This window comes from Choloepus didactylus, chromosome X, assembly GCF_015220235.1.
Source record: "Choloepus didactylus isolate mChoDid1 chromosome X, mChoDid1.pri, whole genome shotgun sequence".
In the NCBI taxonomy this organism is placed as follows: domain Eukaryota; kingdom Metazoa; phylum Chordata; class Mammalia; order Pilosa; family Megalonychidae; genus Choloepus; species Choloepus didactylus.
The window spans coordinates 14,579,768-14,606,111 of NC_051334.1; the positions used below are offsets into that span (position 1 = coordinate 14,579,768).

Here is a 26,344-nt window from a genome sequence, read left to right on the forward strand (position 1 = left end):
CAATACTGCATTCCTTTTTATTGCCGAATAATATTCTGTTGTATAATGTGCTGTTTGAAGCTGTTATGTACCCCAGAAAAGGCCAGTGTTCTTTTAATCCATTCTTGTGGGTGCAGATCTATTGTGGGTGGGACCTTTTGATTAGGTTATTTCAATTGAGATGTGACCTACCCAATTCATGGTGGGTCTTAATCCTTTACTGAAGTCCTTTATGAGAGGATAAAGGACAGAAAAAAGCCATAGAACAAAAATGCCTACCGAAGCTGAAAGAGCCATTGAAGCCAGAACCTGAAAGCAATGAAATCCAGGAGAGAAAGACCAATAGATGCCAGCCATGTGCCTTCCCATGTGACAGAGGTGTCCCAGATGCCAGCAGCCTTTCTTCATAGAAGGTATCCTCTTGTTGATACCTTAATTTGGACATTTTCATGGCCTTAGAATTGTAAAAGCCAACCCATTTCTGTTATATTGCATTTTGGCAACTTTATCAATCTGAAGCATATAGATACACCAGATTTTATTTATCTATTCATCAATGCATAGATATTTGGATTGTTTCCATCTTTTGGCTGTTATGAATAATGCTGCTGTTAAATATTTGTGTACAAGTTTTTGTGTGGACATTTGTTTTAATTTCACTTGAGTATATACCTAGGAGTGGAACTTTTAGATCATATAGTAACTGTTTAATCATTTGAGTAACTACCAGACTGTTTTCCAAAGTGGTGCACCATTTTACATTCCCACAAGCAGTGTATGAGGGTTTCAATTTCTCTACATCCTTGTCAGCACTTGTTACAATCTGTCTTTATTATGGCCATTCTAGTGAGTGTGACTTGATATCTCATTGTGGTTTTGATTTGCATTTCCCTGATGTCTTATGCTTTTGAGTATCTTTTCATGTGTGTATTGACCATTTGTGTATCTTCTGTGAAGCAATGTCTATTGAGAGCCTTTGCCCATTTTCTAGTTGGGTTGTCTTTCTATTGAGATGTAATAGTTTTTTATGTATTCTAGATACACGTTATGATTTGCAAATATTTTTTCCAGTCTGTGGCTTGTCTTCATTTTCTTAATGGTATCCTTTGAAACAAAAAAGTTTTAAATGCTAATGATGTCCAGTTTATTTTTTTCTTTTGTTGCTTATGCTTTCGGTGTCATATCTAAGAAACCATTGCCTAATCCAGGTCATGAACATTTACCCTATATTTTCTTCTAAAAATTTTTTAAAGCAAAATCTTTTATTATACTTAGCCATAAAAATACAAAATAGTAGCATTCATCATAAACAAATCAATTATCTTCTAAGAGTTTTATAGTTTTAGTTCTTATATTTAGATCTTTGATCCATTTTGAATTAATTCTTGGTTGTGGTGTGAGGTAGGGATCCAAATTCATTCTTTTGCATGTAGGTATTTAGTTGTCCCAGAACCATTCATTGAGAAGACTGTTCTTTCCCCTCTTTAGTTGTCTTGGCACCCTTGTTGAAAAATCAATTGAGTATAAATGTAAGGGTTTATTTCTGGGTTCTCAATTCTGTTCCATTGATATATATGTGTATCTTTATGCCAGTACCACACTGTCTTAATTACTATAGTTTTGTAGTTAGGTTTTGAAATCAGGAAGTGGGAATACTCCAACTTTGTTCTTCTTTTCAGCTTTATTTACTTTGCTTTCAATTTTGAGGGATTGTGTTTTAAAAATTTAATTTTACACTTACATAAAATATTTACATCTTCTCAAGTCCAACCTCACAACAAGCTACATTCAAAGAAGTCTAGGTTCTGTTCCTATCCCCTCTTCCTTATTCTTTCTTTGCCCCTAGAGATGACCATCTTTTTTACAGTTTGCCTGTCTGATTTTAAAATAAAAGCAAATTCATGTAGGTGTGTATGTATGTATTTGTGTGTAAATTCATGTCCTTGCTTTTGCTTAGGTTATGGTAGCATACTATTCATACTTTTCTCCACTTTGCTTTTTTCACTTAATGATATCATGTGGTGTTTACTCCGTAGTAGTACATGGAGAGAATCCCCATGCTCTTTTGTGGCTCTGTAGTAGTAGATTGTGTGAATATGTAATCATTTATTCAGCCAGTCCCCTATTGGGATTATTTCTAGTCATTTGCTGTGACACATGTTTCTGCAATGAATTGCCTTTGGCGTGTCTTTTTATATTTTTGCCGGTGTATCTTTGGATAAATTGAAAGTGGGATTGCTTGGTAAATGTATATATAATTTTGTTAGACATTGCAAACACCCCTCCATTGGAGTTGTGCCATTTTGTAATCTTACCTGCATTGTATGAGAGGGCCTATTTCCCTACCGTTGTGTTTTTCCCAGCTTGATAGGCAAGAAGTGGGATTGCTTTGGTTTTAATTTACAGGTCTCTTGTGGACAAGGTTAAGCTTTTTAAAGAAAATATGGTTAAGATTCATTTGCATTTCTTTCTGTGAACTCTCATATCTCTACCCATTTTTCAATAGGGTTGTCAGATTTATTGTTAAAAGATATGTATGTATATCTTTTATATATATATATGGTGTGTTGACATTTTGTCACTAATGTGAATTGCAGATATTTGTCCTAGTTTGACATATTTTGCCGTATAAAATGTTTTATTTTTATGTATTCAAATTTATTCAGCTTTTTCTCTTTTTTGATTTTTAAAAGATGTTTTAATTGAATTATGAGATGAAGGCAGTAAAGCCCTGTTTACTCCTTACATGAAAGAAGATTAGAAAAATTAATCACTCTGCAAAATACAAAGGGCAGGGTTATGCTGTGGTATTAAATCTTCACCTCTTGTTCTTCTTGACTGTTCAAGAACAAATGAAAGTTTCCATGGCAAATTTGTTTTCAGTATTCTGGATTGTAACACAATTGCTAATGTCAGTTTCTGAATACCTTTAGTAGTTTCTTTGCATTGCAGTTTTTAAATTTCCTTGTCATGGCACAGTTGATAAAGAAACCCAGGGAATCAACATTTTCAGAGTGATCTAAGATAACTATGTGTTCATGAATCAGGTAGGACTGAGGCAAATAGGTTTCAGCCTTGTTTTTAATAAGTAACTCCAACAGATTTCTGGGTGGCATAACAAGTATTTACTCTTATTACATTTGGATTTTGAGTTGCAGCTTAAAATTTTCCCATATTCTTAGATTATGAATGAACTGAACCTATTTTCTTCCAATGCTTGTACACTTTTCATTTTAAAATTTAGATCTTTGATCCATTTGGTGTTCACTCGGAATGGACCTTTTTTTCCTTTCATGTGCTTAATACTACTTATTTAAGCAATTACCTTTTCTTTGCTGATTTGAGGTACTACTTGTATCTATTTCTAGATAGTTTATTGTTTCTATTTGGTATGTCTTTTTATGTCAGTATTACATTGATTTACTTAGGTGTGTAATATGTTTCCATACATCACCCTTTGTTATTCTTTTTTGGGGTTTTCGTGGCTACTTTTGCTTGTTCTTCCAAATGAATTTTTTTTTTTACTTCATTTTATTGAGATATATTCACATACCACGCAGTCATACAAAACAAATCGTACATTCGATTGTTCACAGTACCATTACATAGCTGTACATTCATCACCTAAATCAATCCCTGACACCTTCATTAGCACACACACAAAAATTACAAGAATAATAATTAAAGTGAAAAAGAGCAATTAAAGTAAAAAAGAACACTGGGTACCTTTGTTTGTTTGTTTGTTTGTTTCCTTCCCCTATTTTTCTACTCATCCATCCATAAACTAGACAAAGGGGAGTGTGGTCCTTATGGCTTTCCCAATCCCATTGTCACCCCTCATAAGCTACATTTTTATACAATTGTCTTCAAGATTCATGGGTTCTGGGTAGTAGTTTGATAGTTTCAGGTATCTACCACCAGCTACCCTAATTCTTCAGAACCTAAAAAGGGTTGTCTAAATTGTGTGTAAGAGTGCCCACCAGAGTGACCTCTCGGCTCCTATTGGAATCTCTCTGCCACTGAAGCTTATTTCATTTCCTTTCACATCCCCCTTTTGGTCAAGAAGATGTTCTCCATCCCACGATGCCGGGTCTGCATTCCTCCCCGGGAGTCATATTCCACGTTGCCAGGGAGATTCACTCCCCTGGGTATCTGATCCCACGTAGTGGGGAGGGCAGTGATTTCACCTTTCAGGTTGGCTTAGCTAGAGAGAGAGGGCCACATCTGAGCAACAAAGAGGCATTCGGGAGGAGGCTCTTAGGCACAATTATAGGGAGGCCTAGCCTCTCCTTTGCAGCAACCGTCTTCCCAAGGGTAAATCCTGTGGTAGAGGGCTCAACCCATCAAACCACCAGTCCCCTATGTCTGTGGTCATGTTAGCAACCATGGAGGTGGGGTAGGCCAATACCCCTGCATTCTCCACAGGCTCCTCAAGGGGGCTCTACATATTTTTTTCCTTTTTTTTTTTTTTAACTTTTTTTTTTTAAATCAACTATGAAAAATTAAAAAAATTAAAAGAAAAAAATAATTAAAAAAAAACATACAATAAAAGAACATTTCAAAGCGACCATAACAAGGGAGTAAGAAAAAGACAATTAACCTAAGATAACTACTTTACTTCCAACATGTTCCTACTCTACCCCAAGAAAGTAACCTAATATAGCAAAATTTCTGTGAACTTGTTCCTACTATACCCATCAGAAATTAACAGACCATAGTCATTCCTGGTCATTCCCAGAACATTAAATTTACCCATGATAGCTTATCTGTTCTTCTTGGATGATTGTTCCCCCTTCCTTAATTGCTCTCTATCGCTAGTTCCCCTACATTCTACATTATAAACCATTTGTTTTACATTCTTCAAAGTTCACATTAATGGTAGCATATAATATTTCTCGTTTTGTGCCTGGCTTATTTCGCTCAGCATTATGTCTTCAAGGTTCATCCACGTTGTCATACGTTTCACGAGATCGTTCCTTCTTACTGCCGTGTAGTATTCCATCGTGTGTATATACCACATTTTATTTATCCACTCATCTGTTGAAGGACATTTGGGTTGTTTCCATCTCTTGGCAATTGTGAATAATGCTGCTATGAACATTGGCGTGCAGATATCTGTTCGTGTCACTGCTTTCCGATCTTCCGGGTATATACCGAGAAGTGCAATCACTGGATCGAACGATAACTCTATATCTAGTTTTCTAAGGAACTGCCAGACTGGCTTCCAGAGTGGCTGAACCATTATACAGTCCCACCAACAATGAATAAGAGTTCCAATTTCTCCACATCCCCTCCAGCATTTGTAGTTTCCTGTTTGTTTAATGGCAGCCATTCTAACCAGTGTTAGATGGTATCTCATTGTGGTCTTAATTTGCATCTCTCTAATAGCTAGTGAAGCTGAACATTTTTTCATGTGTTTCTTGGCCATTTGTATTTCCTCTTCAGAGAACTGTCTTTTCATATCTTTTGCCCATTTTATAATTGGGCTGTCCGTACTATTGTCATTGAGTTGTAGGATTTCTTTATATATGCAAGATATCAGTCTTTTGTCAGATACATGGTTTCCAAAAATTTTTTCCCATTGAGTTGGCTGCCTCTTTACCTTTTTGAGAAATTCCTTTGAGGTGCAGAAACTTCTAAGCTTGAGGAGTTCCCATTTATCTATTTTCTCTTTTGTTGCTTGTGCTTTGGGTGTAAAGTCTAGGAAGTGGCCGCCTAATACAAGGTCTTGAAGATGTTTCCCTACATTATCTTCTAGGAGTTTTATGGTACTTTCTTTTGTATTGAGATCTTTGGTCCATTTTGAGTTAATTTTTGTGTAGGGTGTGAGGTAGGGGTCCTCTTTCATTCTTTTGGATATGGATATCCAACTCTCCCAGCCCCATTTGTTGAAAAGACCATTATGACTCAGTTCAGTGACTTTGGGGGCCTTATCAAAGATCAGTCGGCCATAGATCTGTGGGTCTATCTCCGAATTCTCAATTCGATTCCATTGATCTATATGTCTATCTTTGTGCCATAAGATGATTCCATAAGATCATCTATTTTTTTATTTAGTCTTGCAATGTCTTCTTTATGCTCTTCTAGGGTCTTCTTGATTTCCTTTGTCTCCCGTACTATGGTCTCATTGTTCATCTTTAGTTCTTTGAGTAGCTGCTCTAGGTGCTGTGTCTCTTCTGATCTTTTGATTTGGGTGCTTGGGCTTGGGTTATCCATATCGTCTGGTTTTTTCATATGCTTTATAATTTTCTGTTGTTTTTGGCCTCGTGGCATTTGCTGAACTTGATAGGGTTCTTTTAGGATGTGTAGACCAATTGAAGTCCTTATCTCTAATTTATCAGACCTACAGCTTCGTGGAGCACACTTTCTCTAACTAACCAGCAGGTGGCGTCCACGAGCCACCTGTTCTCCACAAGCCAGTTCTCCCCTGATTTGCCTTTGTGGTGAGTGGGGGAGTGAGTCTTGTGGGATCCAATTGGTGTACCAAGCTTGCGTGTGTAGTTGGTGTTACCCACCCTGTATATGGGGCATGTGTGTGGGTGGTCAGGGAGGGGGGGTTGCTCTAACAATCAAATCTCCCTGGTGTTCCTGGAGTTTTAAAGCTGCTGCAATAGTCTAATCCTTCAGTTCAGTCCTGCCACAGTTTGTCTCTGCCACTGACCCACAAGTCCTTGGTATTGGCGTATGGCTCCTGAGACTTGCAAGTGGGCCCCTCTTCCAGGCTGTGCACCCCGGGTCCTCTGTTGAGGGATGACTGTGCTATGTCACAGGTGAGTGCCGTCCCTCCAGGGCGGTTCTGGGCTCCTGGGCTGTGTAGGGAGGCTCCCAGTCTGCTGAAATGATGACTGAATGGGGCTTTGTTAATTCACACTGCTCCACCTTCCCAACTCTGGGACAACCAGCTGAGGGTGCAGGGAAGGCTAATGTCCACACCCAGTTTTGTGGTGTGTGCGTGTTATTTGAAGCACTTGCATCACACTGGGTTGTCTGGGGCAGCTTTGGTCTGTGGGGCTTGCGACGGGCAGGAGTGTTTCCTGTCCACCAGGATGATGGCTGTGAGCGGACACCCCCCTTTTCTTGGGAAGTTGTGGTGTTTAGTGAATTTTCTCAGCCTCTGGGTTATTGCCTTTTGTCTCAGAGCTCTCTTAGTTCTGCTCTTGTCTTGATCTGCCCAAATTGCAAGTCTTTGAAGCTTTCTGTATTGGGCTTCTTAGAGTAATTGTTTTAGAAACAGAAAAAAAAAAAGATAAAAAAAAAAAAAAGCCCTCCTCACAGATCTAATGGGTTATTGAAATGCTAAGAGACAAAGCATTTAGGGCCATTAAGGAAAGATCCAGGGGGCAGAGAGATCAGTTTTTCTTCGGGATTTGCAAATGAGCCTCAGGGCCTGAGCTCTGCCCTTCCCCTTTCTATGTTCACCAGAACTCCAAAAATCCTCCGCTTTTATTTTGGAGTTTTTCGCTATGCCTGTCTCCTCTCTGCTGGGCTGGCTGCTCTCAGATTGTCTGGTGTCTGGTCTCAGTCTATCTATGGTTGGAGTTTGGCTCAGTAGAATGAGTTTCCGATAAGAGCTGCCACTGCAGTTCTCCCTTCTTCTTCCCAGCGCTGACGGCCCGTCCTCCCGTGGGAGTGAGCCTGGCAGGGAGGGGCACGGGTCCTCTGGCCGCAAAAACTTACAGATTTCGCTGATCTCAGCAGTTTGACGTGTTCATGAGTGTTGTATGAAGTATGCCCAAAGTCAAATTGCTCTGTGGTGTCCAGTCCACGCAGTTCCTGGCTTTCTACCTACTTTCCTGGAGGAGTAACTAAAACATACAGCTCACCAGTCCGTCATCTTGCCCCGCCTCCCCCAAATGAATTTTATAATGTACTTGTCTGGCTCCAGAAAAAAAAAGCTGATATTTTTATTGCCTTTTCATTAAATTTATAAGTTGAGAGAAAACGGACATTTTTATGATCTTGAGTATTCCTATCCACGAACATGGTATGTCTTTTCATTTGTTGAAATTTACTTCTGGGTTTTCCTCCTGTAAGCTTTATATATTACTTACGTTTACACCTATGTGTTTAATTTTCATTTTTACTCACCTAAATATGACCTTCTATTATTTATTCTGTTTGTTTGATGATATGATTACTGTTGAGATTTTAATGTTAATTTTATATTCTACTACTTTACTAAAAGTCTTTAACTTGTTTGTAGTCATTTTTCTACTGGTTCTTTTAGATTTTCTAGTTATTAGATAGCCATAATTTGCAAACAGAGATACTTTTGCTGCTTCTTTTTCAATCCTTATACTTCTCATTGCTCTTCCTTGTCCGATTGTGTTGTTATACCTCTAATGTAATGTCAAATACTAGTGGAGATAATGGCATCCATGTCTTTTCTTTACTTTAGTGAAAAAGTAAGGAAGACCAAAATTTTATTTAGCCCTCACTCACTCATTCATTAATTTAATAAATATATATTGAGCTTCTCCTATATGCCTAGCACTGTGGTTGGGGTATAACAGGCAAATAAATTATGATCCCAGTTTTTCAGGAGCTTACAGCCTAGTAGGGGAGAGAGACAGGTAAACCAGCTGTGTTAGATACTTTGATGAATCGTAGGTTGAGCTGAGCAAACAGAGGAGGAATATTGTAGCCATTCTGAAGAGGCGGATATACCCCTACCCCAAATTTGGCGTGGATATTGAGACTGGTGACATTGTACACATATCAAGAGGGTATGAAATTGTTTATTACTTGTAGTGAGGCTTTTTGGGGAGATCAGCGTGGCTCCCAAGCAGGTCTAAAAATTGTTTGACAGAAAAGGAGTTTTTGTTATGGTTAGGAGGTAGAGCTGGGATGAGGGTTCTAGTGTGTGCTTTGAACTTTTCACTAGTACCAAAGGAAGGAACACCTCGGCTTTCTTAATAGCTTGCCAGATGTGGGGCAGAAGGGGTAGAGGGATGTGTGAGTCTTAAAAGCTGTCAGCAGTCAAACATCAAAAATGGACTCAGACTCTTAATTACAGGGAGTCTCTTGGCCCAGTAAACCACAGCTACATAATGCATTGATGGCAGGTGGGCTGCCAGGGCACCATTTAACTGTCTATCTGTTGGTTTCCCTATGGGTTCCACCTAATTTTTTGGCACACTCTGGTACAACAGTTTCTCTCTGTTGTCTCAAGGCCAGGCCAGTGCTCTCTGTGGCAGTGGGTTTGGGCCTGGCATACTTTGAAGAAAGGAAATCAAGGGAGGAAAAAGAAGGTAGAGATGAAAGGAGAATGTCTTTTTTTCTATAAAATAGCTGTAGCTGGCAAATAGGCTTTCAAGCCATTTCTGACAAATGTTTGAGCAAAATGTTTGAGCAAATTGTCTGTGTTGTGGCCAAGTGTTGTATGGCAGCCTTATTTCCAGGATGCTTTTGAGGAGAAGGCTCATTGGCTTACTTAACACTTTGCATGTGATCCTTATTATTCTAACCAAATGAAAATAAGTTTGCTTTAGGAATCATCATACTCCATTGTTTTAAGACCAATTAAAAGACTGTGACTGCCATGGAAAGACTGTTGACTTTATCAATTTAGAATAATGGTTGAGGTTTTGATTTGGCTATTCTTCATGTCAGAATTGAGACTTTTGAACCATGAAATTTGTTGAGAGCTCTAAGCTTCAAAAACTCATTCTCAATATGGATTGGGTCTAACATTTCAAGTGCAGTTGTGAGTTGCAGCTATATAACGTGTGAAATGGAATGATTACCTGATTTCAGTTGATACAGAAAATTTACAGTGAATAAAGGAAGGAGCAAGAAGTTTATAGATTAGTTTTTTTTTTTTTTAAAGAGCCGCCAAGAGACCTTAAATGTCACAAAAAATCTTTCCTGAGTTATCTGTTGTATTTTCTGTGCAGTGGGATTAAAAGCATTAATTTTCTTATTTTTGCTCTATTTTCTACTGTGACTTTGTATTACCTTTTTACCCTTTCATTGTAAATGTCTGACAGATTTTTACTTTAATAATTTTGAAAATTGTCTTGAATTCTTAGTAAAATTTTCAAGATTTTTGGTAAAAACAGAGTAGTATTTAAAGTATATAGTCTGCATCAGTCATCATGAGTATTTTGCCATTGTTTCTTTGCCTATTCTAATTTTCATATGCTTTTTTTTTTTTTTTTTTAAATCATCATTTTATTGAGATATATTCACATACCACGCAGTCATACAAAACAAATTGTACTTTCGATTGTTTACAGTACCATTACATAGTTGTACATTCATCACCTAAATCAATCCCTGACACCTTCATTAGCACACACACAAAAATAACAAGAATAATAATTAGAGTGAAAAAGAGCAATTGAAGTAAAAAAGAACACTGGGTACCTTTGTCTGTTTGTTTCCTTCCCCTACTTTTCTACACATCCATCCATAAACTAGACAAAGTGGTGTTTGGTCCTTATGGCTTTCCCAATCCCATTGTCACCCCTCATAAGCTACATTTTTATACAACTGTCTTCGAGATTCATGGGTTCTGGGTTGTAGTTTGATAGTTTCAGGTATCCACCACCAGCTACCCCAATTCTTTAGAACCTAAAAAGGGTTGTCTAAAGTGTGCATAAGAGTGCCCACCAGAGTGACCTCTCGGCTCCTTTTGGAATCTCTCTGCCACTGAAGCTTATTTCATTTCCTTTCACATCCCCCTTTTGGTCAAGAAGATGTTCTCCGTCCCACGGTGCCAGGTCTACATTCCTCCCTGGGAGTCATATTCCACGTTGCCAGGGAGATTCACTTCCCTGGGTGTCTGATCCCACGTAGGGGGGAGGGCAGTGATTTCACCTTTCAAGTTGGCTTAGCCAGAGAGAGAGGGCCACATCTGAGCAACAAAGAGGCATTCAGGAGGAGACTCTTAGGCACAAATACAGGGAGGCCTAGCCTCTCCTTTGCAGCAACCGTCTTCCCAAGGGTAAAACTTATGGTAGAGGGCTCAACCCATCAAACCACCAGTCCCCTATGTCTGTGGTCATGTTAGCAACCATGGAGGTGGGGTAGGCGAATACCCCTGCATTCTCCACAGGCTCCTCAAGGGGGCACTACATCTTTTTTTTTTTTTTTCCCCTTGTTTGTCTTTTTTCTTTTTCTTTTTTTTTTTTTTTTTTTTAACTTTCCCTTCTTTTTTCAAATCACCTGTATGAAAAAAAAAGTTAAAAAGAAAACAAACATACAATAAAAGAGCATTTCAAAGAGACCATAGCAAGGGAGTAAGAAAAAGACAACTAACCTAAGATAACTGCTTAACTTCCAACATGTTCCTACTTTACCCCAAGAAAGTTACATAATATAGCAACATTTCAGTGAACTTGTTCCTACTACATCCATCAGAAATTAACAGACCATAGTCAATTCTGGGCATCCCCAGAACGTTAAATAGCTTATCTGTTCTTCCTGGATTATTGTTCCCCCCTTCCTTAATTGCTCTCTACTGCTAGTTCCCCTACATTCTACATTATAAACCATTTGTTTTACATTTTTCAAAGTTCACATTAGTGGTAGCATATAATATTTCTCTTTTTGTGCCTGGCTTATTTCGCTCAGCATTATGTCTTCAAGGTTCATCCATGTTGTCATATGTTTCACCAGATCGTTCCTTCTTACTGCCGCGTAGTATTCCATCGTGTGTATATACCACATTTTATTTATCCACTCATCTGTTGAAGGACATTTGGGTTGTTTCCATCTCTTGGCAATTGTGAATAGTGCTGCTATGAACATTGGCGTGCAGATATCTGTTCGTGTCACTGCTTTCCGATCTTCCGGGTATATACCGAGGAGTGCAATCGCTGGATCGAATGGTAGCTCTATATCTAGTTTTCTAAGGAACTGCCAGACTGACTTCCAGAGTGGCTGAACCATTATACAGTCCCACCAACAATGAATAAGAGTTCCAATTTCTCCACATCCCCTCCAGCATTTGTAGTTTCCTGTTTGTTTAATGGCAGCCATTCTAACCGGTGTTAGATGGTATCTCATTGTGGTCTTAATTTGCATCTCTCTAATAGCTAGTGAAGCTGAACATTTTTTCATGTGTTTCTTGGTCATTTGTATTTCCTCTTCAGAGAACTGTCTTTTCATATCTTTGCCCATTTTATAATTGGGCTGTCTGTACTATTGTCATTGAGTTGTAGGATTTCTTTGTATATGCAAGATATCAGTCTTTGTCAGATACATGGTTTCCAAAAATTTTTTCCCATTGAGTTGGCTGCCTCTTTACCTTTTTGAGAAATTCCTTTGAGGTGCAGAAACTTCTAAGCTTGAGGAGTTCCCATTTATCTATTTTCTCTTTTGTTGCTTGTGCTTTGGGTGTAAAGTCTAGGAAGTGGCCTCCTAATACAAGGTCTTGAAGATGTTTTCCTACATTATCTTCTAGGAGTTTTATGGTACTTTCTTTATATTGAGATCTTTGGTCCATTTTGAGTTAATTTTTGTGTAGGGGGTGAGGTAGGGGTCCTCTTTCATTCTTTTGGATATGGATATCCAACTCTCCCAGCCCCATTTGTTGAAAAGACCATTATGGCTCAGTTCGGTGACTTTGGGGACCTTATCAAAGATCAGTCGGCCATAGATCTGAGGGTCTATCTCTGAATTCTCAATTCGATTCCATTGATCTATATGTCTATCTTTGTGCCAGTACCATGCTGTCTTGGCAACTGTGGCTTTATAATAAGCTTCAAAGTCAGGGAGTGTAAGTCCTCCCACTTCGTTTTTCTTTTTAGAGTGTCTTTAGCAATTCGAGGCATCTTCCCTTTCCAAATAAATTTGATAACTAGCTTTTCCAAGTCTGCAAAGTAGGTTGTTGGAATTTTGATTGGGATTGCATTGAATCTGTAGATGAGTTTGGGTAGAATTGACATCTTAATGACATTTAGCCTTCCTATCCATGAACATGGAATATTTTTCCATCTTTTAAGGTCCCCTTCTATTTCTTTTAGTAGAGTTATGTAGTTTTCTTTGTATAGGTCTTTTACATCTTTGGTTAAGTTGATTCCTAGGTACTTGATTTTTTAGTTGCTATTGAAAATGGTATCTTTTTCTTGAGTGTCTCTTCAGTTTGTTCATTTCTAGCATATAGAAACATTACTGACTTATGTGCATTAATCTTGTATCCCGCTACTTTGCTAAATTTGTTTATTAGCTCTAGTAGGTGTATCGTTGATTTCTCAGGGTTTTCTAGATATAAGATCATATCATCTGCAAACAATGACAGTTTTACTTCTTCTTTTCCAATTTGGATGCCTTTTATTTCTTTGTCTTGCCGGATTGCCCTGGCTAGCACTTCCAGCACAATGTTGAATAACAGTGGTGACAGCGGGCATCCTTGTCTTGTTCCTGATCTTAGAGGGAAGGCTTTCAGTCTCTCACCATTGAGTACTATGCTGGCTGTGGGTTTTTCATATATGCTCTTTATCATGTTGAGGAAGTTTCCTTCAATTCCTACCTTTTGAAGTGCTTTTATCAAAAAGGGATGTTGGATTTTGTCAAATGCTTTTTCAGCATCTATTGAGATGATCAGTTGATTTTTCCCTTTCGAGTTTTTAATGTGTTGTAATACATTGATTGTTTTTCTGATGTTGAACCATCCTTGCATGCCTGGAATGAACCCCACTTGGTCATGGTGTATGATTTTTTAATGTGTCTTTGGATTCGATTTGCAAGTATTTTGTTGAGGATTTTTGCATCTATATTCATTAGGGAGATTGGCCGGTAGTTTTCCTTTTTGTAGCATCTTTGCCTGGTTTTGGTATTAGATTGATGTTAGCTTCATAAAATGAGTTAGGTAGTGTTCCATTTTTTTCAATGTTTTGAAAGAGTTTGAGTAAGATTGGTGTCAGTTCTTTCTGGAAAGTTTGGTAGAATTCCCCTGTGAAGCCATCTGGCCCTGGGCATTTATTTGTGGGAAGATTTTGATGACTGATTGGATCTCTTTGCTTGTGATGGGTTGGTTGAGGTCTTCTATTTCTTCTCTGGTCAGTCTAGGTTGTTCATATGTTTCCAGGAAATTGTCCATTTCTTCTACATTATCCAATTTGTTGCCATACAGTTGTTCATAATATCCTCTTATAATTTTTTTAATTTCTTCAGGATCTGCAGTTATGTCACCTTTTTCATTCATTATTTTGTTTATATGGGTCTTCTCTCTTTTTGATTTTGTCAGTCTAGCTAGGGGCTTGTCAATCTTGTTGATCTTCTCAAAGAACCAACTTTTGGTGATATTTATCCTTTCTATTGTTTTTTTGTTCTCTATGTCATTTATTTCTGCTTTAATCCTTGTTATTTCTTTTCTTCTACTTGGTTTAGGATTGGTTTGCTGTTCATTTTCTAGCTTCTTCAGTTGATCCATTAGTTCTTTGATTTTGGCTCTTTCTTCCTTTTTAATATATGCGTTTAGTGCTATAAATTTCCCCCTTAGCACTGCTTTTGCTGCATCCCATAGGTTTTGGTATGTTGTGTTCTCATTTTCATTCGTCTCTATATATTTAGCAATTTCTCTTGCTATTTCTTCTTTAACCCACTGATTGTTTAGGAGTGTGTTGTTTAACCTCCAGGTATTTGTGAATTTTCTAAGTCTCTGATGGTTATTGACTTCTAATTGTATTCCATTGTGGTCAGAGAATGTGCTTTGAATAATTTCAATCTTTTTAAATTTATTGAGGCTTGTTTTATGTCCCAGCATATGATCTATTCTGGAGAAAGTTCCGTGAGCACTAGAAAAGTATGTGTATCCTGGTGATTTGGGATGTAATGTCCTGTAGATGTCTGTTAAATCTAATTCATTTATCAGATTGTTTAGGTTTTCAATTTCCTTATTGGTCTTCTGTCTGGTTGATCTATCTATAGGAGAGAGTGATGTGTTGAAGTCTCCCACAATTATTGTGGACACATCAATTGCTTCCTTTAGTTTTGCCAATGTTTCTCTCATGTATTTTGTGGCACCTTGATTGGGTGCATAGACATTTACGATTGTTATTTCTTCTTGCTGAATTGCCCCTTTTATTAGTATGTAGTGGCCTTCTTTGTCTCTCAAAACATCCCTGCATTTGAAGTCTATTTTATCTGAGATTAATATTGCTACACCTGCTTTCTTTTGGCTGTAGCTTGCATGAAATATTTTTTTCCATCCTTTCACTTTCAGTTTCTTTGTGTCCCTGTGTCTAAGATGAGTCTCTTGTATGCAACATATTGATGGTTCATTTTTTTGATCCATTCTGCGAATCTATATCTTTTAATTGGGGAGTTTAATCCATTTACATTCAACGTTAAAACCGTGAAGGCATTTCTTGAATCGGCCATCTTATCCTTTGGATTATGTTTGCCATATTTTTCCCTCTCTCTATTAATATCCTTTATTGTACCCATACCGAATCTCTTTAGTACTGAACCTTTCTCCAAGTCTCTCTGTCCTGTCTTTGTTTCTCTGTCTGTAGGGCTCCCTTTAGTATCTCCAGTAGGGCAGGTCTCTTGTTAGCAAATTCTCTCAGCATTTCTTTGTCTGTGAAAAATTTAAGCTCTCCCTCAAATTTGAAGGAGAGCTTTGCTGGATAAAGTATTCTTGGCTGGAAATTCCTCTCTCTCAGAATTTTAAATATATCGTGCCATTGCCTTCTCGCCTCCATGGTGGCTGCTGAGTAGTCACTACTTAGTCTTATGCTGTTTCCTTTGTATGTGGTGAATTGCTTTTCTCTTGCTGCTTTCAGAACTTGCTCCTTCTCTTCTATGTTTGACAGTGTGATCAGTATATGTCTCGGAGTGGGTTTTTTTGGATTTATTCTATTTGGAGTTCGCTGAGCATTTATGATTTGTGTATTTATGTTGTTTAGAAGATTTGGGAAGTTTTCCCCAACAATTTCTTTGAATACTCTTCCTAGACCTTTACCCTTTTCTTCCCCTTCTGGGACACCAATGAGTCTTATATTCGGACGCTTCATATTATCTATCATATCCCTGAGGTCCATTTCGAGTTTTTCAATTTTTTTCCCCATTCTTTCTTTTATGCTTTCATTTTCCATTCTGTCATCTTCCAGGTCACTGATTCGTTGTTCAACTTCCTCTAGTCTTGTACTATGAGTGTCCAGAATCTTTTAATTTGGTCAACAGTTTCTTTAATTTCCATAAGATCATCCATTTTTTATTTAGTCTTGCAATGTCTTCTTTATGCTCTTCTAGGGTCTTCTTGATTTCCTTCATATCCCGTACTAGGGTCTCATTGTTCATCTTTAGTTCTTTGAGTAGCTGCTCTAGGTGTGTCTCTTCTGGTCTTTTGATTTGGGTGCTTGGGCTTGGGTTATCCATATCGTCTGGTTTTTCATATGCTTTATAATTTTCTGTTGTTTTTGGCCTCGTGGCATTTGCTGAACTTGATAGGGTTCTTTTAGGGTTTGTAGACCAGTTGAAGTCCTTATCTCTAATTTATCAGATCTACAGCTTCGTGGAGTACACTTTCTCTAACTAACCAGCAGGTGGCGTCCACGAGCCACCTGTTCTCCACAAGCCAGATCTCCCCTGCTTAGCCTTTTTGGTGAGTGGGGGAGTGAGTCTTGTGGGGCCCAATTGGTGTCCCAAGCTTGCGTGTGTATTTGGTGTTGCCTGCCCTGTATGTGGGGCGTGTTTCTGGGCAGTCGGGGAAGGGGGGTGGCCCTAACAATCAAATCTCCCTGATGATCCTAGAGTTTTAAAGCTACTGCAATAGTCTAATCCTTCAGTTCAGTCCTGCCACAGTTTGTCTCTGCCACTGACCCACAAGTCTTTGGTATTGGCGTATGGCTCCTGAGACTTGCAAGTGGGCCCCTCTTCCAGGCTGTGCACCCCGGGTCCTCTGTTGAGGGATGACTGTGCTATGTCACAGGTGAGTGCCGTCCCCCCAGGGCAGTTCTGGGCTGCTGGGCTGTGTTGGGAGGCTCCCAGTCTGCTCAAATGATGGCTGAATGGGGCTCTGTTAATTCACACTGCTCCCCCTTCCCAGCTCTGGGACATTCAGCTGAGGTTGCAGGGAAGGCTAATGTCCACGCCCAGTTTTGTGGTGTGTGCCTGTTATTTGAAGCACTTCCGTCACACTGGTTTGTCTGGGGCAGCTCTGGGCTATGGGGCTGGCGATGGGCAGGAGTGTTTCCTGTCCACCAGGATGGTGGCTGTGAGCGGACACCCCCCTTTTCTTGGGAAGTTGTGTTGTTTAGTGAATTTTCTCAGCCACTGGATTATTGCCTTTTGTCTCAGAGCTCTCTTATTTCTGCTCTTGACTTGACGTGCCCAATTTCAATTCTTTGAAGCTTTCTGTATTGAGCTTCTTAGAGTAATTGTTTTAGAAAAAGCAAAAAGGATTTAAAAAAAAAAAAAAAAAAAAAAAAAAAAAAACGGCCCTCCTCAGAGATCTAATGGGTTATTGAAATGCTAATAGACAAAGCAACCAGGGCCATTAAGGAAAGGTGCCCTGGGCAGAGAGATCAGCCTTGCTTCGGGATTTGCATATGCGCCTCAAGGCCTGATCTCCGCCCTTCCCCTTTCTGTGTTCACCAGAACTCCAAAAATCCTCTGCTTTTACTTTGGAGCTTCTCGTGTTGTTTTCCTTCTATGCCCGTCTCCTCTCTGCTGGGCTGGCTGCTCTCAGAGTCTCTGGTGTCTGGCCTCAGTCTATCTATGGTTGGAGTTTGAATCAGTAGAATGAGTTTCCGATGAGAGCAGCCACTGCAATTCTCCCTTCTCCTTCCTGGAGCTGACAGCCCCTCCTCCCCCGGGACTGAGCCTGGCAGGGAGGGGCGCGGGTCCCCTGGCCGCAAAAACTTACAGATTTCGCTGATCTCAGCAGTTCCACGTTTTCATGAGTGTTGTATGAAGTATGCCCAAAGACAGATTGCTCTGTGGTGTCCAGTCCACGCAGTTCCTGGCTTTTTACCTACTTTCCTGGAGGAGTAACTAAAACATACAGCTCACCAGTCTGCCATCTTGCCCCGCCTCTCAATACTTGTATTTTTATGTCTATTCTGGTCTCCACAGAGAATCTTCAAGTTTTTCATGAAAGGATATGACACATTTTCTATTTCACCCCCAGAGTTCTTTGTGGTCCAGGAAAGACATAATAAGAGAAATCTCCTGTTTTAGTCTCCTCTTTTCTAAAGCAAACATCATACAATGGGTTGGCTTAAAAAACCTCATATGCTTTTAAAAGCTGTTCCTATGTTGCTTTTAGTCACATGCTTCATAGTTGCTTTGATGAATAAATGATACTTGCAATTATAGGGTAAGAATTGCTGAATGAAAAAATGACTTACTTGTATATAAGTATAAATGCTGCATTGGATATGTAATTAAAGGTTTATTTAAACGATGGTTCTTGACAGGTTCTGTGGCTAAGAACTTCTTCACCAAATCAAAGCTTTCCATTCCAGAACTCTCCTATATATGGTAAGTACAATTTATCCTTTCATTCCTACCTATACGTTTTTTTAAAGTCTTATCTTTTGAATGTTTTAACAGACTGAGAGTGAATATAACTCAGATTTTTGTTGCTGTGCAGATTAAATAATTATTATATGAAAAGCACAATGAACAGTGCCTGGCACCTACTAAAGGTTGTTAGTCTTAGCTGTTATTTTTAAATGCAATTTCCTAGTTAGTCTCATTTAAATCCCTTTTCAGTCTTATCCATAGGGGGCATATCAGAATTTCCATCTTGTGTATTTTATTTTTAGAATTTTTCTTCTACTAGGTGTGACTCAGTGACCAAGGGGACCTTGAAAACCCTATTCTTTATGAGATTTTGTAAGGTTAGGCAAACAGAGAAGTTCAGGAAAGTTTGGGAATGAAGTTCAAGTAGACTATTCAAGGTGCTGCTGAGTGTTGTAAGTTTGGCTCATGTTTGTCAGCAGGGCCCTAATTCCGACTTACAGCCGAGGTCTGCATGGTGCTTTGCCACTGAGCCTGCAGCAGCTGTGGCTCAGGAAGGACCGTGGGGGGATGGCACAGATGGCTGTATTTGCGTTCTGCCACTGTAAGCCCCCGGCTGTGAATGGCCTGTTACTTCCCCAGGGCTGGGCAGGAGACTGCACTGCTATAAATGTATAATTAAAACATTGGAATATTTATGTAAAGCTTTTTTTCATGAGGACTTTAAAAAATTATGAAATAATTTAAAATTGCTTGTCATGCTTTGTGCATATTATTGGAAAACGATTCTAGTAATGCTTGTGCAGGCCAATGTTTGTGGGATTCTGAGCTGGATTTTGTTTCTTCAGCAATATGATTTGGTTTATGTATTTATTCATTTTTACAATAAACCTTTATTTGACTTTAAATCTAGGAAAAAATCAACAAATTATCATTTTGAAAAGAATACAATCTCTTTTGGCAGAATTCCAGCCTGAACATTATTGGCCAGAGGCTTCCTAACTTTTTTTGTTTGTTTCTTTTTTTATTGTGATACAATATATGTAACTTAAACTTTGCCATTTTAACCATTTTTAAATATGCAATTCTTAGATATTAAGTACATTCAGAATGATGTATAGCCACCGTCACTATTTCCAGAAGATTTTTATCACCCCAGAAAGAAACTCCATACCCATTAAGCAATAACTTTCCATTCCCTCTCCTCTCAGTCCCTGGTAACCTCTGTTCTACTTCTCTGTCTCTATGAATTTGTCTATTCTGGACATTTCATATCAGTGAAATCATACCATGTATAGCCTTTTGTGACAGGCCTCTTTCCCTCAGCATAATGTTTTCAAGGTTAACTCATGCTGTTGCATGGATCTTTCTACCTTTTTGTTGAGACATACCTGTGAAAGCTAAATGGTATCGTTATTGCCATCCAGTGTTTGAAGCAGTTCCCCAGCTCCTTATCCTGGGGGGTTGCTATTTCAGGGTTGGTTTGTTGTAAATATTGAGGAGGAGGAGGAGGAGGAGGAGGATGTGAATGGTCTTAGGTATTTTTCTTTCAAGTAGTAACACTTTTCTAGTACAATTTTGTGTAAGTTTTATCTCTCTACTTGCCCTAACACAAGTATTCTTGTCTCTATGCACCCAAGAGAGTGGTTGAGCTTACAGGGTCTTAGTTACTTTGCGATGAGTAAATAGGTCTGTGCCTTTTAGCGTGAAACAATGTGTGAAGCTAAGATAAGCCTTTTCAAGTCTCTTCCTTTGTTCCTTTTTGTCTTATCTAGTTCCAGCCTTCCGGAGTTGCTAGTTTTATCTTAAAACATAGTTCAACAAATATTTTTTGACTTGGGCTTACCTGTATTTTCCCAGGAGGAAATTCTCAGGCAGAAACTAATTTAATAAAAAAATTTACCTAATTCAAAAAGTTGAAGGTGTTTCCCTACGTTGAAAAATGAAGCATTTATTTCTGTGCTTCAGATCAACTGTAAAATGAGGGGGCCCAGCTCTTCCTCTGACTGTTTTGAGTACCATGTACAGGGCTCTTCACAGCAGGCAGTCTGTGTTCACCTGAATGTGAACAAACTGTTCAGTTCTGAGCATTGTTTTTCTTTTTGTTTCTTGTCCCATATATTCAGTGTTGTAAAGCAGACCTACCAGAAAGCCTGAAGAATTCAAATTTTTATTTATGAAATGTTACTGATACTAATGGTATATCAGCATTTTTCTTTCTCCAGGTGAGCCCCTTAGATTTCAGATTGGTTTGTCCAGAAGGGTTTGGGGATCCTGCAGGGCCACCAGGAGAGAATGAGGGAGTTGCGTGTGCATGTTTGAGGCTTGCCTGTCCTCTAATCTCTGTCTTAGATATTCATGGGATCTGTTATGTTTAGGGAACTTAGTGATGCTGACTGCGATGGAGCCCTTACCCTGTCTGAATTCTGTGCTGCGTTTCATCTCATTGTGGCCCGGAAGAACGGCTACCCACTGCCCGAGTGCCTACCACCAACTCTGCAGTCAGAGTACCTGCAAGCAGGTGAGGCCTCATCATAACTCCAAAAATGTAGGCCTTTCCATCCAGGCCTTATAAGAAACTTCCGATTCTTAAAATAGTGTCCAGACACTTTGGGGAGTCCTTGGTATTTGCAGTTATTTTTCTTTAACTATTAGACTTTCAGATCTTAGACTATGAGTATTAGGGATGATTTAGGTAAGTCTGAATCATCTGTTATTCCCATACCAGTGCCAACTGGATGGATTTGAACCACAGTAATTTATTCTTTCATGTAAATTGTGGAGTAGTCAAGTACTGAGCCTCCCAGCTGATACCAGATGAAGGGGAAGGTCTTCTTGTAGAGCCAGGTGCTGACTTGACATGTTTAGGCTCGTCCCAGGCTCCCCAAGAGACCTTGGAGGATGAAATGGCATAAAACTCTTATACCTTAATTAAAAAGTTAAAAAATTACATACAGTAAAACACACAAAGTACTGCAATCTCAACTGTACAGCTCAATGAATTCTTGCAGGGTCTAAAGAAACCGTGATTAGTCATAATACAGTATACATTTTGTGGTTAGATTTGGAAAAGGCCTTAAGTTATCTTTTCTAGTATCCTTGTTAGGAAAACACCAGATTCAAAGTAGAAGATGACTTGTCTTGGGGTCTCTGGTTCCCTTAAATAGAAGTTCTGTAATTTTCTGTATTGGGGACTCAACCAAAAGGAAGAAACCTGTGGCAGGTGCCAGTGATAGGTAAACATGTTAGGGGAAGAGTGACCCACTCTGGGCTCCTCCCTAAAAGCCTCCATAAAATGTATGAAGGGGAGGATTCAGAGAGCAAAAGCAATGATTCATTTCAGGACTTGGACTTCGCTGATAACAGTTGCTTCTGCCTACAGCAGACTATAGCCCTAGGTAGTTACCCTTCCTTAATTATAAAGGCTGGGGAAGATCCTTATGGTTTCCCAGGAATTAGCTTGCAATTGGGCACCATGATAAACTGCTCTAATTCCTTTTTGATGTCTCTCTCCATCTCTCTCTCCCTCCCCTTCCTGGGGCTCTCTTGGAGAGTGCCTGCTTCCATTACCAAGTCAGTGCAGGGTAATAGAGGTACCCTTTCTCTTGAGGGCAGGGCCATGTGGGCCTTTTGTCCCTCTCTAATGGAGCTTAATGGTCAGATCCAGGGTTACTTAATTATTTTTAATACCTTCATCTTTTCCTCTTTTGAGCCCTGGGGAGAGTCCCCAGTAAACTCATCTCCCATGCACACGTTTGGCTTTCCATTTTTGGTCTTGATTAATGCTTTATTACTGTTTCTGATGCAGTATGGCTGTAGAACCTATGCCAGGTGTCATGACTCTTTGAAAACTCAGTTTTTAAATGTCTAAAGGTTTCAAGGACTGTTTCAAAAGTCACTGATGAAATTTTAAGAAAATCTGAAAATCTGAAAGTCTTTCCTGTATTAACGGAGGGGAAATGTTCTCTCGATTCATTTATTGCTGCAAACGGCTCCTGTTGACTTGCTTATTCAGTATAGGGGAGTGATTTCTAAAAAGCACCAATCAGGAGGCATCTCCCTTCACTTGGAATGAAATCCCTTATTTCTTCCTGGTCTTTAATGGAGACTGTCAGCATGAATTGATATAGAAACAACTGACACATCCATTAATACCCTTCAATTAAGCAAAAATGACATATCATTTCCATGGCTTGTGGGAGTAATCATAAATAATAATTATATAGTCCTAACAGAAACCATGAGAAACCTCATACAACCCCATCAAATTCAGTGACAGTGTAGTTTAGGTAAACCCTGAGGTTTTAGCAGTTAATATTTAAATACAGTATCACCTATGTTTATCTTTGTATATCATTCAAGAAAATGACTGGAACCTTCTCAGTCTTCTGTGTGCTGTTAGACTGTTGGCAAAGCATGAGTGGTCCTGTGCTTTGTGTGTGTGTGTATTGTTCATTTTTATGACACACAATATTTAGCTTTTTTTTTTTTTAATTTTACCTTCCAGTTTTTTTCCAACATTTCTCTAATTGATCTGTATTCAGTCTTTTCAAAAATCTAATCCAGTCAACAAGATTGGTGAGTATAATTCTGGTTGATACCATAATACATTCAAAACTATACAAGCTTCTATTCAATAAATAATGAAACAGGAATTGTATCTGATGTCATTTTACTTTAATTACAGAAATAATCCCTTTTCTTTAACAGTGAAAATGGAAGAACAGAGCTAGAAGAATACACTGGATTATTTGGTGGATTAATCATGAGCCCTTTGGGCTTCCCATGTCTAGGTGACTGGGTGGATTCTGGTATAGATTTGTACCATATAGTTTGCTAAAAATGTTTATTGAGAGCTTGCTATATGAGAGGCACTGTGGTATGCTCTGGGGGTCTGAAGGCTATATAAAATGCAGTTCCTACCCTCATGGAACTTGCCAATCATTAGAGGATAGAGGTTAAATAAACTCACAAACATGTCATTGTGGCTGGTGAAAAGTGCTGTGAAGAGAAAGTACAGATGCAGCAAGAGGGCGCAGAACCTTAGGGACGATTTCCTCGAATGTTTGAGCTGCGATATGAAGGTTGAACTAAGGGCTAAGTAGGTGAAGAAGGGGAAGCCTGGGTTCTTGTAGAGGGACCGGCAGGGTGTGCTGGAGAGGCCCTGAAAGGGGTGGAAGCTTGGAGCATGGGAGGAATGGGAGGTTCAGGCCAGAGTGGCTGGAGGAAGGGCAAGAGGGGCTAAGGAGGAAGGTGGGGAGCGAATCATGGGCAATAACCTTGATGGGTTTTGATCAGAGAAGTGACACAATCAGATTTGCTGTTTGAAAGGATCATGCTGGCTGCCATCCAGAGAATAGGTGTTGAGGGGCAGGGTGGAAACAGGCAGACGAGGTAGAAGTCACGGCAGCAGTCCCGTCGGGCAGCTGGGGCTTGCCCCGGGAGGGTGAAAGTGTAGGTAGAGAGGAGTAGACACGTTCGAAAGAGATGTCACTTAATTGATGGCATTTGGAGTGAAATTCAGACCATAGTGAGCAAATGAAGTTGCTTGTACTCAACTGCACATGGCAGCTTGATAGCTCGATGGCCTGTTCTTTATGGCAGAGGGATTTTGGCATTTCACACCACAGTAGCAGTGGGAGGGTAGGGAAGGACCACAAGCAATGTCAATCCATGTTTAACATTTGGTTCAAACATTTTACTTTAAATATTGCATAAAAACGTTGAATTCTTAATAGCTTGTCTTGACAAATTTGATTTGTAGCTTCTGTTTGTCATCTACCCCAATCTGCTTTTCCTCTTGGGAATATTGACAAATTTTCTAGCTGTTGAGACGTTTCTTTCCTAATTACTTTGTGCCAAAATGGTGAAGCAGAGCCTGCTTCTAGGAACTAGTCTGGGTGTTAAGGAGCAGCTCACCTAGTAGTGGGATTTCTCCTCATGCCCGTTCACTCAGCTACCCAGCTACCAGCCCCTGTCACTGCTGTGTGCTGGAAGAAACCCAAATGGATGGTGCTTCTTTCAGCAAGAATTTATGCTTTTATTTTTGTTTTTCTTGCTAACCAAACAGATGAGCATTTCATAAAGTTATCGTAGGCGTATGTCATTATAAGATCTTGTCTATTAATTTCCAACAGCAATAGTGGAAATAAATTATCTTCTTAGTTAACGTTTATAGTGTTAAAACTATTGCCATAGTTACTGCCATTTAAAATTTATGCTAGTAGCATAGTTAACACTCCAGATAATTACTATGGAAAAGGACCGTTAGGCCACAACCTGAAATGCTAGGGACATGGGTCTGCCGGCCGAACTGCTGGGGTTCCAATCCTTGCTTGTCCCTTTACCAGCCCTATGTGGCTGTAAGTTCCTTAACTTCCCTATTCCTCAGTTGCGTCACATGTAGACCGGGGATGAATGATAGGAGAACTAAGGTTGTCCACATAAAGACCATTAAACACTGCCTCAGCAGGGTAGTGCCATAGAGGTGGATTAGAATTAGCTGATTTTGTTATATTTAGTAAGCACAGAAAAGCTGATAGGAAACAATGACCACTGAAGCTTACTGTATATTCTTATCTATTTTTCTGTGCTTTTTCTTAGCTTTTCCTAAGCCCAAGTGGGAGTGTACATTATTCGATTCTTATTCTGAGTCAGTGCCGGCAACCCAGCAACCCCGTGACTTGAATCGGATCGAGGTAAAAGATCTTCTTATGTTATTAAGTAAGGATGTGTGTAATCCTTTAGCCTTTTTTTTTCTTTAATAAATTCTGGAAAATCCACTATTGTAATGTTTTCTCTTAATACTTGGTAATTACTTCAGGCTTTTTAAAAAATCTAGACTCCAAAAGTATCTATAATTAATCTTTTCTTTTCACTCTAAAACTAGATTTGGTAGCTAAAGCAAAGTATTCTCTTGATGTTCTCAAGGTTAAATTTAGGTAGAGCCAAACCAAGTCAGAAAATGCTAGCCAAGGTATTCACTTCAACTAAACTTAATTCTCTAGTAAACATTTTAAGGTTTTATTTTTAGTAGCTGGATACTAACAAGGGATAGTGAACCAGAACAGCTTTCAGAGGAGATTTTAGATCTATATATGAAGACCCTAGATAACATTTAAAGCTGCCTTCTCCCTCAGAGATTTTAGCTTTTGAAACAAATGAAGACTGATTTGGATGATCTCCAAATGAAACTTGGAGAATTCCCACCATGTTGGGCCATTAATGTGAGGACAAATATAAGGCCTAGTGCTTATTGATCCTTAGCTATGGACCAATAATAAATAGGAGCCATCGTTAAGGTCATTGTTATTCATTGTTATCATCGTTAGCATTGCTGTCATTATCATCATGATTACTATAATGACAACTTATGATACCTTTTGTCCCCTTCCCCCCAAAAATCTTGAAATGTTTGATAAATGGGGATTTATTCATAGACTCCTACTAGAGTCCTCTGACACTACTTAAAATTGTTGCAAGGTGATGGAAATCAAAGGCCAGGATACAGGGACATTTGTTAGTTTTTTATTGTAATTGTGTGTGATTATTAGTTGACACAGGGCTCTCATACCTGTAGCCTGTGTTTTAGATGACATTTTCTGCTCCTCTGTGAGAAAATCAAGACTGCTTCTATAGAGCTCCCTCTGCATCGCATCTCTCTTTGTCTCTAGGCTACTGTTTCTTTGTGTTGTAGCCTTCAAGTTGCTTTCCTCAACAGATTTCTACTCATGGGAAAAGGATATAAAGAAGAGTGATTTTAGGAAAAGTGATAGATGCGCATTTGAAGAATTTTGTTTTTTTAAGTTTGTTTTTATGTAGAATGCATATGAAGGTGAAACAGATACAACAGTTAGCCAGGCTGGATACTTTTACAGCTGTCTTATGCAGTTGCCCCACTTTTTTGAATAGGTCACCCTACTTGTGTAAAATTTTGAGGTTGTCTGGT

General features: G+C 39.1%; 1 protein-coding gene across 1 annotated transcript in view; it reads left to right on the forward strand.

Moving 5' to 3' along the window:
* LOC119523330 (ralBP1-associated Eps domain-containing protein 2-like) overlaps positions 1-26,344 on the forward strand; it is a 237,802-nt gene that overhangs the window by 155,140 nt on the left and 56,318 nt on the right. The window contains exons 8-10 of the mRNA XM_037822099.1: positions 18,351-18,414; positions 20,775-20,917; positions 25,000-25,094. Of these exons, the coding sequence (XP_037678027.1) occupies positions 18,351-18,414; positions 20,775-20,917; positions 25,000-25,094 (302 nt within the window). The remainder of the gene's footprint in view (positions 1-18,350; positions 18,415-20,774; positions 20,918-24,999; positions 25,095-26,344) is intronic.